General features: G+C 54.6%; 1 protein-coding gene across 1 annotated transcript in view; it reads left to right on the forward strand.

Annotated features, from left to right (window-relative positions):
• The window catches only part of LOC137364730 (uncharacterized), a 167280-nt gene that overhangs the window by 72884 nt on the left and 76896 nt on the right, over positions 1-17500 (forward strand). The window contains exon 20 of the mRNA XM_068027760.1: positions 12331-12485. Coding sequence (XP_067883861.1) covers positions 12331-12485 — 155 coding nt within the window. The remainder of the gene's footprint in view (positions 1-12330; positions 12486-17500) is intronic.

The raw sequence follows: 17500 nt of genomic DNA on the forward strand, positions 1-17500 counted from the left end.
AACCTGTTACACAAGAACAGGAGGAGGCCCATTCAGCCCCTCTCGAGCCTGTTACACAGGAACAGGAGGAGGCCCATTCAGCCCCCCTCCTCGAGCCTGTTAGACAGGAACAGGAGGAGGCCCATTCAGTCCCTCTCGAGCCTGTTACACAGGAACAGGAGGAGGCCCATTCAGCCCCTCTCGAGCCTGTTACACAGGAACAGGAGGAGGCCCATTCAGCCCCTCTCGGACCTGTTACACAAGAACAGGAGGAGGCCCATTCAGCCCCTCTCGAGCCTGTTACACAGGAACAGGAGGAGGCCCATTCAGCCCCCCTCCTCGAGCCTGTTAGACAGGAACAGGAGGAGGCCCATTCAGCCCCTCCTCGATCCTGTTACACAGGAACAGGAGGAGGCCCATTCAGCCCCTCTCGAGCCTGTTACACAGGAACAGGAGGAGGCCCATTCAGCCCCTCTCCTCGAGCCTGTTACACAGGAACAGGAGGAGGCCCATTCAGCCCCTCTCCTCGAGCCTGTTACACAGGAACAGGAGGAGGCCCATTCAGCCCCTCTCGAGCCTGTTACACAGGAACAGGAGGAGGCCCATTCAGCCCCTCTCCTCGAGCCTGTTACACAGGAACAGGAGGAGGCCCATTCAGCCCCTCTCGAGCCTGTTACACAGGAACAGGAGGAGGCCCATTCAGCCCCTCTCGAGCCTGTTAGACAGGAACAGGAGGAGGCCGTTCAGCCCCTCTCGAGCCTGTTAGACAGGAACAGGAGGAGGCCGTTCAGCCCCTCTCGAGCCTGTTAGACAGGAACAGGAGGAGGCCGTTCAGCCCCTCTCGAGCCTGTTAGACAGGAACAGGAGGAGGCCGTTCAGCCCCTCTCGAGCCTGTTAGACAGGAACAGGAGGAGGCCCATTCAGTCTCTCGAGCCTGTTAGACAGGAACAGGAGGAGGCCGTTCAGCCCCTCTCGAACCTGTTACACAGGAACAGGAGGAGGCCGTTCAGCCCCTCTCCTCCAGCCTATACCTCCATTCCACGAGCTTGTGACTGATCTGTGACCCTAACTCCACATCCTCGCCTTTGCCCCCCCCCCCTCCCATGTCCCTTAACACCCCGGGGTGACAAAACTCGATCAATCTCAGGTTTAACATGAACAATCGGTCGAGCATCGATTGCTGTCTGCGGGAGAGAATTCCAAACTTCTCCCGCACTTTGCTTGTGGGAGCGTTTCCGAATTTCACTCCTGAAATCCCCGGGCTCTCATTTTCCGTCTCTGACCACCCCCTCGTCCGAGACTCCCCAATCCAGAGAAATAGTTTCACTCTCTCTCTCTACCTCGATATATTCCCCCTGCATATTGCGAAAACTTCGACCAAATCCACCCCTTAAGCTAAATTCCAGGGAATACTGTCCCTAGTTTGTGTGATCTCACCTGGTAATTTAATCCTTGGCTTCCGGTATCATTCCAGTAAATCTACACTGCACTCCCTCCAAGGCCAATATCTCCTTCTGAAGGTGTGGGGACCAGAACTGTTCCCAGCAACTCCGGGTGTGTCGAACCAGACCGGAACTGTTCCCAGTAACTCCGGGTGTGGTCTAACCAGACCAGAACTGTTCCCAGTAACTCCGGGTGTGGTCTAACCAGACCAGAACTGTACACAGTGCTCCGAGTGTGGTCTAACCAGACCGGAACTGTTCCCAGTAACTCCGGGTGTGGTCTAACCAGACCAGAACTGTGCACAGTGCTCCGAGTGTGGTCTAACCAGACCGGAACTGTTCCCAGTAACTCCGGGTGTGGTCCAACCAGACCGGAACTGTTCCCAGTAACTCCGGGTGTGGTCTAACCAGACCAGAACTGTGCACAGTGCTCCGAGTGTGGTCTAACCAGACCGGAACTGTAAACAGTGCTCCGAGTGTGATCTAACCAGACCAGAACTGTACACAGTGCTCAGAGTGTGGTTTAACCAGACCGGAACTGTACACAGTGCTCCGGGTGTGGTCGAACCAGACCGGAACTGTACACAGTGCTCAGAGTGTGATCTAACCAGACCGGAACTGTACACAGTGCTCAGAGTGTGATCTAACCAGACCAGAACTGTGCACAGTGCTCCGACTGTGATCTAACCAGACCGGAACTGTACACAGTGCTCCGGGTGTGGTCTAACCAGACCAGAGCTGTGCACAGTGCTCCGAGTGTGGTCTAACCAGACCGGAACTGTACACAGTGCTCCGAGTGTGGTCTAACCAGACCGGAACTGCACACAGTGCTCCAAGTGTGGACAAACCAGACCGAAACTGTACACAGTGCTCCGGTTGTGGTCTAACCAGACCGGAACTGTACACAGTGCTCCGACTGTGGTCCAACCAGACCGGAACTGTACACAGTGCTCCGAGTGTGATCTAACCAGACCGGAACTGTACACAGTGCTCAGAGTGTGGTCTAACCAGACCGGAACTGTACACAGTGCTCCCAGTGTGGTCTAACCAGACCGGAACTGTACACAGTGCTCAGAGTGTGGTCTAACCAGACCAGAACTGTACACAGTGCTCAGAGTGTGGTCAAACAAGACCGGAACTGGACACAGTGCTCAGAGTGTGGTCTAACTAGACCGGAACTGTACACAGTGCTCCGAGTGTGGTCTAACCAGACCAGAACTGTACACAGTGCTCAGAGTGTGGTCTAACCAGACCAGAACTGTACACAGTGCTCAGAGTGTGGTCAAACAAGACCGGAACTGTACACAGTGCTCAGAGTGTGATCTAACCAGACCAGAACTGTACACAGTGCTCCCAGTGTGGTCTAACCAGACCGGAACTGTACACAGTGCTCCGAGTGTGGTCTAACCAGACCGGAACTGTACACAGTGCTCCGAGTGTGGTCTAACCAGACCGGAACTGTACACAGTGCTCCGAGTGTGGTCTAACCAGAACGGAACTGTACACAGTGCTCCGAGTGTGGTCTAACCAGATCTGAACTGTACACAGTGCTCCGAGAGTGATCTAACCAGACCGGAACTGTACACAGTGCTCCGAGTGTGGTCTAACCAGATCTGAACTGTACACAGTGCTCCGAGTGTGATCTAACCGGACCGGAACTGTACACAGTGCTCCCAGTCTGGTCTAACCAGACCAGAACTGTACACAGTGCTCCGAGTGTGATCTAACCAGACCGGAACAGTACACAGTGCTCAGAGTGTGATCTAACCAGACCAGAACTGTACACAGTGCTCCGGTTGTGGTCTAACCAGACCGGAACTGTACACAGTGCTCCGAGTGTGGTCTAACCAGACCAGAACTGTACACAGTGCTCCGAGTGTGTTCTAACCAGACCGGAACTGTACACAGTGCTCGGGTGTGGTCGAACCAGAACGGAACTGTACACAGTGCTCAGAGTGTGGTTTAACCAGACCGGAACTGTACACAGTGCTCCGGGTGTGGTCGAACCAGACCGGAACTGTACACAGTGCTCAGAGTGTGATCTAACCAGACCGGAACTGTACACAGTGCTCAGAGTGTGATCTAACCAGACCAGAACTGTGCACAGTGCTCCGACTGTGATCTAACCAGACCGGAACTGTACACAGTGCTCCGGGTGTGGTCTAACCAGACCAGAGCTGTGCACAGTGCTCCGAGTGTGGTCTAACCAGACCGGAACTGTACACAGTGCTCCGAGTGTGGTCTAACCAGACCGGAACTGCACACAGTGCTCCAAGTGTGGACAAACCAGACCGAAACTGTACACAGTGCTCCGGTTGTGGTCTAACCAGACCGGAACTGTACACAGTGCTCCGACTGTGGTCCAACCAGACCGGAACTGTACACAGTGCTCCGAGTGTGATCTAACCAGACCGGAACTGTACACAGTGCTCAGAGTGTGGTCTAACCAGACCGGAACTGTACACAGTGCTCCCAGTGTGGTCTAACCAGACCGGAACTGTACACAGTGCTCAGAGTGTGGTCTAACCAGACCAGAACTGTACACAGTGCTCAGAGTGTGGTCAAACAAGACCGGAACTGGACACAGTGCTCAGAGTGTGGTCTAACTAGACCGGAACTGTACACAGTGCTCCGAGTGTGGTCTAACCAGACCAGAACTGTACACAGTGCTCAGAGTGTGGTCTAACCAGACCAGAACTGTACACAGTGCTCAGAGTGTGGTCAAACAAGACCGGAACTGTACACAGTGCTCAGAGTGTGATCTAACCAGACCAGAACTGTACACAGTGCTCCCAGTGTGGTCTAACCAGACCGGAACTGTACACAGTGCTCCGAGTGTGGTCTAACCAGACCGGAACTGTACACAGTGCTCCGAGTGTGGTCTAACCAGACCGGAACTGTACACAGTGCTCCGAGTGTGGTCTAACCAGAACGGAACTGTACACAGTGCTCCGAGTGTGGTCTAACCAGATCTGAACTGTACACAGTGCTCCGAGAGTGATCTAACCAGACCGGAACTGTACACAGTGCTCCGAGTGTGGTCTAACCAGATCTGAACTGTACACAGTGCTCCGAGTGTGATCTAACCGGACCGGAACTGTACACAGTGCTCCCAGTGTGGTCTAACCAGACCAGAACTGTACACAGTGCTCCGAGTGTGATCTAACCAGACCGGAACAGTACACAGTGCTCAGAGTGTGATCTAACCAGACCAGAACTGTACACAGTGCTCCGGTTGTGGTCTAACCAGACCGGAACTGTACACAGTGCTCCGAGTGTGGTCTAACCAGACCAGAACTGTACACAGTGCTCCGAGTGTGTTCTAACCAGACCGGAACTGTACACAGTGCTCGGGTGTGGTCGAACCAGAACGGAACTGTACACAGTGCTCCGAGTGTGGTCTAACCAGACCGGAACTGTACACAGTGCTCCGGGTGTGGTCGAACCAGAACGGAACTGTACACAGTGCTCCGAGTGTGGTCTAACCAGACCGGAACTGTACACAGTGCTCCCAGTGTGATCTAACCAGACCAGAACTGTACACAGTGCTCCCAGTGTGGTCTAACCAGACCGGAACTGTACACAGTGCGCCGGGTGTGATCTAACCAGACCGGAACTGTACACAGTGCTGCGAGTGTGATCTAACCAGACCGGAACTGTACACAGTGCTCCGAGTGTGGTCTAACCAGACCGGAACTGTACACAGTGCTCAGAGTGTGGTCTAACCAGACCAGAACTGTACACAGTGCTCCGAGTGTGATCTAACCAGACCGGAACTGTACACAGTGCTCAGAGTGTGGTCTAACCAGACCGGAACTGTACACAGTGCTCCGAGTGTGATCGAACCAGACCGGAACTGTACACAGTGCTCCGAGTGTGGTCTAACCAGACCGGAACTGTACACAGTGCTCCCAGTGTGATCTAACCAGACCGGAACTGTACACAGTGCTCCGAGTGTGGTCTAACCAGACCGGAACTATACACAGTGCTCCCAGTGTGATCTAACCAGACCGGAACTGTACACAGTGCTCAGAGTGTGATCTAACCAGACCAGAACTGTACACACTGCTCCGAGTGTGGTCTAACCAGACCGGAACTGTACACAGTGCTCCGAGTGTGATCTAACCAGACCGGAACTGTACACAGTGCTCAGAGTGTGGTCTAACCAGACCAGAACTGTACACGGTGCTCCGAGTGTGATCGAACCAGACCGGAACTGTACACAGTGCTCCGAGTGTGATCTAACCTGACTGGAACTGTACACAGTGCTCAGAGTGTGGTCTAACCAGACCGGAACTGTACACAGTGCTCCGAGTGTGATCTAACCAGACCGGAACTGTACACAGTGCTCCGAGTGTGGTCCAACCAGACCGGAACTGTACACAGTGCTCCGAGTGTGGTCTAACCAGACCGGAACTGTACACAGTGCTCCGAGTGTGGTCTAACCAGACCGGAATTGTACTCAGTGCTCCGAGTGAGATCTAACCAGACCGGAACTGTACACAGTGCTCCGAGTGTGGTCTAACCAGACCGGAACTGTACACAGTGCTCCGAGTGTGGTTAACCAGACCGGAACTGTACACAGTGCTCCGAGTGTGATCTAACCAGACCGGAACTGTACACAGTGCTCCGAGTGTGGTTAACCAGACCAGAACTGTACACAGTGCTCCGAGTGTGGTCTAACCAGACCGGAACTGGACACAGTGCTCCGAGTGTGGACTAACCTGACCGGAACTGGACACAGTGCTCCGAGTGTGGTCTAACCAGACCGGAATTGTACTCAGTGCTCCGAGTGAGATCTAACCAGACCGGAACTGTACACAGTGCTCCGAGTGTGGTCTAACCAGACCGGAACTGTACACAGTGCTCCGAGTGTGGTTAACCAGACCGGAACTGTACACAGTGTTCCGAGTGTGGTCTAACCAGACCGGAACTGTACACAGTGCTCAGAGTGTGGTCTAACCAGACCGGAACTGTACACAGTGCTCCGAGTGTGGTCTAACCAGACCAGAACTGTACACAGTGCTCCGAGTGTGATCTAACCAGACCAGAACTGTACACAGTGCTCCGAGTGTGGTCTAACCAGACCAGAACTGTACACAGTGCTCCGAGTGTGATCTAACCAGACCAGAACTGTACACAGTGCTCAGAGTGTGGTCTAACCAGACCGGAACTGTACACAGTGCTCCGAGTGTGGTCTAACCAGACCGGAACTGTACACAGTGCTCCGAGTGTGGTCTAACCAGACCGGAACTGTACACAGTGCTCCGAGTGTGGTCTAACCAGACCGGAACTGTACACAGTGCTCCGAGTGTGATCTAACCAGACCGGAACTGTACACAGTGCTCCGAGTGTGGTCTAACCAGACCTGAACTGTACACAGTGCTCCCAGTGTGGTCTAACCAGACCGGAACTGTACACAGTGCTCCGAGTGTGATCTAACCAGACCGGAACTGTACACAGTGTTCCGAGTGTGGTCTAACCAGACCGGAACTGTACACAGTGCTCCGAGTGTGGTCTAACCAGACCGGAACTGTACACAGTGCTCAGAGTGTGGTCTAACCAGACCGGAACTGTACACAGTGCTCCGAGTGTGGTCTAACCAGACTGGAACTGTACACAGTGCTCCGAGTGTGATCTAACCAGACCTGAACTGTACACAGTGCTCCGAGTGTGGTCTAACCAGACCGGAACTGTACACAGTGTTCCGTGTGTGGTCTAACCAGACCGGAACTGTACACAGTGCTCCGAGTGTGGTCTAACCAGACCGGAACTGTACACAGTGCTCCGAGTGTGGTCTAACCAGACCGGAACTGTACACAGTGCTCAAAGTGTGGTCTAACCAGACCAGAACTGTACACAGTGCTCAGAGTGTGGTCTAACCTGACCGGAACTGTACACAGTGCTCCGAGTGTGGTCTAACCAGACCGGAACTGTACACAGTGTTCCGAGTGTGGTCTAACCAGACCGGAACTGTACACAGTGCTCCGAGTGTGGTCTAACCAGACTGGAACTGTACACAGTGCTCCGAGTGTGATGTAACCAGACCGGAACTGTACGCAGTGCTCCGAGTGTGGTCTAACCAGACCGGAACTGTACACAGTGCTCAGAGTGTGGTCTAACCAGACCGGAACTGTACACAGTGCTCCGAGTGTGATCTAACCAGACCGGAACTGTACACAGTGCTCCGAGTGTGGTCTAACCAGACCGGAACTGTACACAGTGCTCCGAGTGTGGTCTAACCAGACCGGAACTGTACACAGTGCTCCGAGTGTGATCTAACCAGACCGGAACTGTACACAGTGCTCCGAGTGTGATCTAACCAGACCGGAACTGTACACAGTGCTCCCAGTGTGGTCTAACCAGACCGGAACTGTACACAGTGCTCAGAGTGTGGTCTAACCAGACCGGAACTGTACACAGTGCTCCGAGTGTGGTCTAACCAGACCGGAACTGTACACAGTGCTCCGAGTGTGATCTAACCAGACCGGAACTGTACACAGTGCTCCGAGTGTGGTCTAACCAGACCTGAACTGTACACAGTGCTCCCAGTGTGGTCTAACCAGACCGGAACTGTACACAGTGCTCAGAGTGTGGTCTAACCAGACCGGAACTGTACACAGTGCTCCGAGTGTGATCGAACCAGACCGGAACTGTACACAGTGCTCCGAGTGTGGTCTAACCAGACCGGAACTGTACACAGTGCTCCGAGTGTGGTCTAACCAGACCTGAACTGTACACAGTGCTCCGAGTGTGGTCTAACCAGACCGGAACTGTACACAGTGTTCCGAGTGTGGTCTAACCAGACCGGAACTGTACACAGTGCTCCGAGTGTGGTCTAACCAGACCGGAACTGTACACAGTGCTCCGAGTGTGGTCTAACCAGACCGGAACTGTACACAGTGCTCAAAGTGTGGTCTAACCAGACCAGAACTGTACACAGTGCTCAGAGTGTGGTCTAACCAGACCGGAACTGTACACAGTGCTCCGAGTGTGGTCTAACCAGACCGGAACTGTACACAGTGTTCCGAGTGTGGTCTAACCAGACCGGAACTGTACACAGTGCTCCGAGTGTGGTCTAACCAGACTGGAACTGTACACAGTGCTCCGAGTGTGATCTAACCAGACCGGAACTGTACACAGTGCTCCGAGTGTGGTCTAACCAGACAGGAACTGTACACAGTGCTCAGAGTGTGGTCTAACCAGACCGGAACTGTACACGGTGCTCCGAGTGTGATCTAACCAGACCGGAACTGTACACAGTGCTCAGAGTGTGGTCTAACCAGACCGGAACTGTACACAGTGCTCCGAGTGTGGTCTAACCAGACCGGAACTGTACACAGTGCTCCGAGTGTGGTCTAACCAGACCGGAACTGTACACAGTGCTCCGAGTGTGGTCTAACCAGACCGGAACTGTACACAGTGCTCCGAGTGTGGTCTAACCAGACCGGAACCGTACACAGTGTTCCGAGTGTGATCTCACCAGACCAGAACTGTACACAGTGCTCAGAGTGTGGTCTAACCAGACCAGAACTGTACACAGTGCTCAGAGTGTGGTCTAACCAGACCGGAACTGTACACAGTGCTCCGAGTGTGGTCTAACCAGACCGGAACTGTACACAGTGCTCCGAGTGTGGTCTAACCTGACCGGAACTGTACACAGTGCTCCGAGTGTGGTCCAACCAGACCGGAACTGTACACGGTGCTCAGAGTGTGGTTTAACCAGACCGGAACTGTACACAGTGTTCCGAGTGTGATCTAACCAGACTGGAACTGTACACAGTGCTCCGAGTGTGCTCTAACCAGACCGGAACTGTACACAGTGCTCCGAGTGTGATCTAAGGTCACTCTTATACTGAGACACTGAGTACTTGTGTATGGTCATCACAGTCAAGTTCCAAACCTGTCCAGAGACACGAGCCCTTTAATCCAGGTCAGCATTCATGCTGTCAGTGTTGTCGGAGGGTCAGTACTGAGGGAGTGTCACATTGTCGGAGGGTCAGTACTGAGGGAGTGCCGCACTGTCGGAGGGTCAGTCTGAGGGAGCGCCGCACTGTCGGAGGGTCAGTACTGAGGGAGTGCCGCACTGTCGGAGGGTCAGTACTGAGGGAGCACCGCACTGTCGGAGGGTCAGTACTGAGGGAGCGCCGCATGGTCGGAGGGTCAGTACTGAGGGAGCGCCGCATTGTCGGAGGGTCAGTCTGAGGGAGCGCCGCACTGTCGGAGGGTCAGTACTGAGGGAGCTCCACACTGTTGGAGGGTCAGTACTGAGGGAGTGCCGCACTGTCGGAGGGTCAGTACTGAGGGAGTGCCGCACTGTCGGAGGGTCAGTACTGAGGGAGTGCCGCACTGTCGGAGGGTCAGTACTGAGGGAGTGCCGCACTGTCGGAGGGTCAGTACTGAGGGAGAGCCGCACTGTCGGAGGGTCAGTACTGAGGGAGAGCCGCACTGTCGGAGGGTCAGTACTGAGGGAGAGCCGCACTGTCGGAGGGTCAGTACTGAGGGAGAGCCGCACTGTCGGAGGGTCAGTACTGAGGGAGAGCCGCACTGTCGGAGGGTCAGTACTGAGGGAGAGCCGCACTGTCGGAGGGTCAGTACTGAGGGAGAGCCGCACTGTCGGAGGGTCAGTACTGAGCGAGTGCCGCACTGTCGGAGGGTCAGTACTGAGGGAGTGACGCACTGTCGGAGGGTCAGTACTGAGGGAGCGCCGCACTGTCAGAGGGTCTGTACTGAGGGAGTGCTGCACTGTCAGAGGGTCAGTACTGAGGGAGTGCTGCACTATTGGAGGGTCAGTACTGAGGGAGTGCTGCACTGTCGGAGCGTCAGTACTGAGGGAGCGCCGCACTGTCAGAGGGTCAGTACTGAGGGAGTGACGCACTGTCGGAGGGTCAGTACTGAGGGAGCGCCGCACTGTCAAAGGGTCAGTACTGAGGGAGTGCTGCACTATTGGAGGGTCAGTGCTGAGGGAGTGCTGCACTGTCGGAGCGTCAGTACTGAGGGAGTGCTGCACTGTCGGAGCGTCAGTACTGAGGGAGTGCTGCACTGTCGGAGCGTCAGTACTGAGGGAGTGCTGCACTGTCGGAGCGTCAGTACTGAGGGAGTGCTGCACTGTCGGAGCATCAGTACTGAGGGAGTGCTGCACTGTCGGAGGGTCAGTACTGATCGAGTGCCGCGCTGTCGGAGGGTCAGTACTGATGGAGTGCCGCACTGTCAGAGGGTCAGTACTGAGGGTGTGACGCACTGTCGGAGGGTCAGTACTGAGGGAGCGCCGCACTGTCGGTGGGTCAGTACTGAGGGAGCGCCGCACTGTCGGAGGGTCAGTACTGTGGGGAGTGCTGCACTGTTGGAGGGTCAGTACTGAGGGAGCTCCGCACTGTTGGAGGGTCAGTAGTGAGGGAGCGCCGCACTGTCGGAGGGTCAGTGCTGAGGGAGTGCCGCACAGTCAGAGGGTCAGTACTGAGGGAGTGCCTCACTGTCGGAGGGTCAGTACTGAGGAAGTGCCGCACTGTCAGAGGGTCAGTACTGAGGAAGTGCCGCACTGTCAGAGGGTCAGTACTGAGGGCATGCCGCACTGTCAGAGGGTCAGTACTGAGGGAGCTCGGCACTGTCGGAGGGTTGGTACTGAGGGAGTGCCTCACTGTTGGAGGGTCAGTACTGAGGGAGTGCCGCACTGTCAGAGGGTTCGTACTGAGGGAGTGCCTCCCTGTCGGAGGGTCAGTACTGAGGGAGTGCCTCACTGTCGGAGGGTCAGTACTGAGGGAGTGCCTCACTGTCGGAGGGTCAGTACTGAGGGAGTTCCGCACTGTCGGAGGGTCAGTACTGAGGGAGTGCCGCACTGTCGGAGGGTCAGTACTGAGGGAGTGTCGCACTGTCGGAGGGTCAGTACTGAGGGAGTGCCTCACTGTTAGAGGGTCAGTACTGAGGGAATGTCACACTGTCGGAGGGTCAGTACTGAGGGAGTGTCACACTGTCAGAGAGTCAGTACTGAGGGAGTGCCTCACTGTCGGATGGTCGGTACTGAGGGAGTGTCTCACTGTTAGAGGGTCAGTACTGAGGGAATGTCACACTGTCGGAGGGTCAGTACTGAAGGAGTGTCACACTGTCAGAGAGTCAGTACTGAGGGAGTGCCTCACTGTCGGATGGTCGGTACTGAGGGAGTGTCTCACTGTTAGAGGGTCAGTACTGAGGGAGTGTCACACTGTTATAGGGTCAGTACTGAGGGAGTGTCACACTGTTATAGGGTCAGTACTGAGGGAGTGTCACACTGTTAGAGGGTCAGTACTGAGGGAGTGTCACACTGTCGGAGGGTCAGTACTGAGGGAGTGTCACACTGTTAGAGGGTCAGTACTGAGGGAGTGTCACACTGTTAGAGGGTCAGTACTGAGGGAGTGTCACACTGTTAAAGGGTCAGTACTGAGGGAGTGTCACACTGTTAGAGGGTCAGTACTGAGGGAGTGTCACACTGTCAGAGGGTCAGTACTGAGGGAGTGTCACACTGTCAGAGCTGTTGTCTTTCAGGATGAGACGTTAAACTGAGGGCCCTGTCTGATCTCTCAGGTGGATGTAAATGATCCCACAGTTACATTGGAAGAAGCAGGAGGGAGGGAAGTAGTGGAGGGGCGTGGCAGGGGGTAGTTTCTCTTCAGTGTCCTGGGGGTCAGTATTTATTGCTCGAGGAACGTCACTGAACGTTCGTTGATGATGTGCTGTTTGTGGGATCTTGCTGTGTATAAATTGTCTGTTCTGGTGACAGTCACCCTACTGGAAAGTGCTCTGTTTTGATGAGCTTTCTTTGAGGTACCAGTGATGAAATGCTAATGATTGTGAGGCTCTGCTCGAACTGTTGTTCGACATTCAGGTGCTGCCTGATTAACTGAAACCTCTCTGTCTCTCTCCCTTTCCCTCTCAGACAAGGTGTCTTCCTTCACCGCGAGTCTCAGCCATCAGACCAAGGCAGACATGCTGCCTGGGACTGACTCGCACCTCCCTCACGTCGGCCCCGAGGAGCTCGTTGGAAGCGGCACCCTACCGGACCTTGCAGCTGGGCCAGAGGGCAAAGGGCAGGTGAGCCAGGGGTTGGCGGGGTTCAGGGGGGCAGGATCTGGGAAGGTGGGTTGAGATGGGGAGGGGGAGGACACTACGACACTGGACTCAGTGACGAGGGGCCTAGTCAGAGCCTCATCTTCCTCCTCGGTGTCTCCCATTACCACAGAAAGCAATGTCAGAAATAGTAACTGGAGAGATTGATATCCCCCCTGGCTGGGGAATGTAGAACACAGGGATACAGGCTCAGGGGCAGTTAGGACTGAGATGAGGAGAAATTTCTCCACTCCGAGGGTTGTGAGTCTTTGAAGGGTTGCAGATGCTGGCATCGTTGAGTATCTTTAACACTGAGATAGACAGATTTTTAACCTCTCAGGGAATTGAGTGACGGGGGAGTGGGGGAAATGTGCAGCTGAAGGTTGAAGCTGAAGATCAGCGATGATTGTATTCAATGATGGAGCAGGCTCGAAGGGCTGAATGGCCTACTCCTGCTCCTAGTTCTTAGGTTCAAGAGGCCAGAATGGGAGGAACTCAGAGGATTGTAGGGCTTGAGGAGGGTACAGAGATAGGGAGGGTCTTGGGAACCCATACCCCAGAAGGGTCATTGCCTGTGGGGTCCACTGCACCGGGGGGAGTAGGTGCCCGTGGGAACCCGTCTCCTGGGGAGAGGCGGTGCCCGTGGGGACCCGTACCCCAGGAGGAGTGGGTGCCCGTGGGGTCCCACACTCCGGGGAGAGTCAGCACCCATTGGGGAGAATCAGTGCCTGTGGGGACCTGTAATTTGGGGAGAGTCTGTGCCCGTGGGGTCCTGTAGTCCAGGGAGAGGTGGTGCCCTTGGGGTTCCGTACCCCGTGGAGTGTCAGTGCCCGTGGGGGGCCCGTACACCGGGGACAGTCAGCACCTGTGGGGGACCCATACCGCGGGGAGAGTCGGCACCAATGGGCAGTTACTTGTTAGATGCAGGTGTGATTGATGGACAAGGCAGCTCATGGAGAGTGAATTGACTTGAGTGATTCTCTGTGCCTCTGACTCTCTGTGCCTCCCCTCTGACTCTCTGTGCCTCTGACTCTCTGTGCCTCCCCTCTGACTCTCTGTGCCTCCCCTCTGACTCTCTGTGCCTCCCCTCTGACTCTCTGTGCCTCCCCTCTGACTCTCTGTGCCTCTGACTCTCTGTGCCTCCCCTCTGACTCTCTGTGCCTCCCCTCTGACTCTCTGTGCCTCCCCTCTGACTCTCTGTGCCTCCCCTCTGACTCTCTGTGCCTCCCCTCTGACTCTCTGTGCCTCCCCTCTGACTCTCTGTGCCTCCCCTCTGACTCTCTGTGCCTCCCCTCTGACTCTCTGTGCCTCCCCTCTGACTCTCTGCGCCTCTCCTCTGACTCTCTGCGCCTCCCCTCTGACTCTCTGCGCCTCCCCTCTGACTCTCTGCGCCTCCCCTCTGACTCTCTGCGCCTCCCCTCTGACTCTCTGCGCCTCCCCTCTGACTCTCTGCGCCTCCCCTCTGACTCTCTGCGCCTCCCCTCTGACTCTCTGCGCCTCTGACTCTCTGTGCCTCCACTCTGACTCTCTGTGCCTCTGACTCTCTGTGCCTCTGACTCTCTGTGCCTCTCCTCTGATTCTTTGTGCCTCTTACTCTGACTCTCTGTGCCTCTCCTCTGATTCTCTGTGCCTCTGACTCTCTGTGCCTCTCCTCTGACTCTCTGTGCCTCCCCTCTGACTCTCTGTGCCTCTCCTCTGACTCTCTGTGCCTCTGACTCTCTGTGCCTCTCCTCTGACTCTCTGTGCCTCCCCTCTGACTCTCTGTGCCTCCCCTCTGACTCTCTGTGCCTCCCCTCTGACTCTCTGTGCCTCCCCTCTGACTCTCTGTGCCTCTGACTCTCTGTGCCTCTCCTCTGACTCTCTGTGCCTCTCCTCTGACTCTCTGTGCCTCCCCTCTGATTCTGTGTGCCTCTCCTCTGACTCTCGTTGCAGTCTGTGATTAATAGCCTGGGTGAGACATACCTATCCAGTATCCTCAACACCAGGAGGAGTAGGCTTTCGGGTGCAGCATCAAACCTACTCGAGAGGGTTCACTCCACAGGATTCTGCCCTGATCGTTTCATCAGGGAGAGCGTGAGGAGGCTGGCAACTTCGAGTGTGGACCAAGAGTCAGGAGGAGCAACGGAGAGGGAGTCAACAAGAGTGGACCGAGAGTCAGGAGGAGGAGCAGAGAAGGAGTTACCGAGAGTGGACCGAGAGTCAGCAGGAGAAGCAGAGAGGGAGTTACCGAGAGTGGACCGAGAGTCAGGAGGAGAAGCAGAGAGGGAGTTACCGAGAGTGGACCGAGAGTCAGGAGGAGGAGCAGAGAGGGAGTTACCGAGAGTGGACCGAGAGTCAGGAGGAGGAGCAGAGAGGGAATCACTGAGAGTGGACCGAGAGTCAGGAGGAGGAACAGAGAGGGAATCACTGAGAGTGCAAAGCTCATAATAAAAACCACACTCTTCCAGACAGCTTCACTCGTCACTAGTTTGCTTTCTGCTCACACCACGTTGCACATAGTTATTATAGGGTTAGATACAGAGTAAAGCTCCCTCCACAATGTCCCCCATCAAACACTCCCAGGACAGGTACAGTACGGGGGTTAGATACAGAGTAAAGCTCCCTCTACACTGTCCCCATCAAACACTCCCAGGACAGGTACAGTACGGGGTTAGATACAGAGTAAAGCTCCCTCTACACTGTCCCCATCAAACACTCCCAGGACAGGTACAGTACGGGGGTTAGATACAGAGTAAAGCTCCCTCTACACTGTCCTCCATCAAACACTCCCAGGACAGGTACAGTACGGGGGTTAGATACAGAGTAAAGCTCCCTCTACAATGTCCTCCATCAAACACTCCCAGGACAGGTACAGTACGGGGGTTAGATACAGAGTAAAGCTCCCTCTACACTGTCCCCATCAAACACTCCCCAGGACAGGTACAGTACGGGGGTTAGATACAGTGTAAAGCTCCCTCAACACTGTCCACATCGAACACTCCCCAGGACAGGTACAGTACGGGGGTTAGATACAGTGTAAAGCTCCCTCAACACTGTCCACATCAAACACTCCCCAGGACAGGTACAGTACGGGGGTTAGATACAGAGTAAATCTCCCTCTACACTGTCCCCCATCAAACACTCCCCAGGACAGGTACAGTACGGGGGTTAGATACAGAGTAAAGCTCCCTCTACACTGTCCCCCATCAAACACTCCCAGGACAGGTACAGTACGGGGGTTAGATACAGAGTAAAGCTCCCTCTACACTGTCCCCATCAAACACTCCCAGGACAGGTACAGTACGGGGGTTAGATACAGAGTAAAGCTCCCTCTACAATGTCCCCATCAAACACTCCCAGGACAGGTACAGTACGGGGGTTAGATACAGAGTAAAGCTCCCTCTACACTGTCCACATCAAACACTCCCCAGGACAGGTACAGTACGGGGGTTAGATACAGTGTAAAGCTCCCTCAACACTGTCCACATCAAACACTCCCCAGGACAGGTACAGTACGGGGGTTAGATACAGAGTAAAGCTCCCTCTACACTGTCCCCATCAAACACTCCCAGGACAGGTACAGTACAGGGGTTAGATGCAGAGTGGAGCTCCCTCTACACTGTCCCCATCGGACACTCCCAGGACAGGTACAGCACGGGGGTTAGATACAGAGTAAAGCTCCCTCTACACTGTCCCCATCAAACACTCCCAGGACAGGTACAGTACGGGGGTTAGATACAGTGTAAAGCTCCCTCAACACTGTCCACATCGAACACTCCCAGGACAGGTACAGTACGGGGGTTAGATACAGTGTAAAGCTCCCTCAACACTGTCCACATCAAACACTCCCAGGACAAGTACAGTACGGGGGTTAGATACAGAGTAAAGCTCCCTCTACACTGTCCCCCATCAAACACTCCCCAGGACAGGTACAGTACGGGGTTAGATACAGAGTAAAGCTCCATCGACACTGTCCACATCGAACACTCCCCAGGACAGGTACAGTACGGGGGTTAGATACAGAGTAAAGCTCCATCGACACTGTCCCCATCAAACACTCCCAGGACAGGTACAGTACAGGGGTTAGATACAGAGTAAAGCTCCCTCGACACTGTCCCCATCAAACACTCCCAGGTCAGGTACAGTACGGGGGTTAGATACAGTGTAAAGCTCCCTCAACACTGTCCACATCGAACACTCCCAGGACAGGTACAGTACGGGGGTTAGATACAGTGTAAAGCTCCCTCAACACTGTCCACATCAAACACTCCCAGGACAAGTACAGTACGGGGGTTAGATACAGAGTAAAGCTCCCTCTACACTGTCCCCCATCAAACACTCCCAGGACAGGTACAGTACGGGGGTTAGATACAGAGTAAAGCTCCCTCAACACTGTCCACATCAAACACTCCCAGGACAGGTACAGTACGGGGGTTAGATACAGAGTAAAGCTCCATCTACACTGTCCCCATCAAACACTCCCAGGACAGGTACAGTGCGGGGGTTAGATACAGAGTAAAGCTCCATCTACACTGTCCCCATCAAACACTCCCCAGGACAGGTACAGTACGGGGGTTAGATACAGAGTAAAGCTCCCTCTACACTGTCCCCATCAAACACTCCCAGGACAGGTACAGTACGGGGGTTAGATACAGAGTAAAGCTCCATCTACACTGTCCCCCATCAAACACTCCCCAGGACAGGTACAGTACGGGGGTTAGATACAGAGTAAAGCTCCATCTACACTGTCCACATCAAACACTCCCAGGACAAGTGAGTGACCCTTCCCTGATTAAACAGTGACTGTACAGTTAGATAGCAGTTCTTTGACGGTTAAGAATTAAGGGTTTTAATTTTGTTTTCATTCAGTTGGATCCATGAATCTTGCAGTAATACTGCTCCAACATGGACTGAGCATTTTGACCATCCAGCAATAGCTTCTATGAGCAGCACAGCCTGGCTTGGCTTTTTATAAAAGATAATCTCTGTCTGTCACTTTCTGTCTCACTCTCCATCTCTTC

Source organism: Heterodontus francisci, unplaced genomic scaffold (genome assembly GCF_036365525.1).
Source record: "Heterodontus francisci isolate sHetFra1 unplaced genomic scaffold, sHetFra1.hap1 HAP1_SCAFFOLD_836, whole genome shotgun sequence".
Classification (NCBI taxonomy): domain Eukaryota; kingdom Metazoa; phylum Chordata; class Chondrichthyes; order Heterodontiformes; family Heterodontidae; genus Heterodontus; species Heterodontus francisci.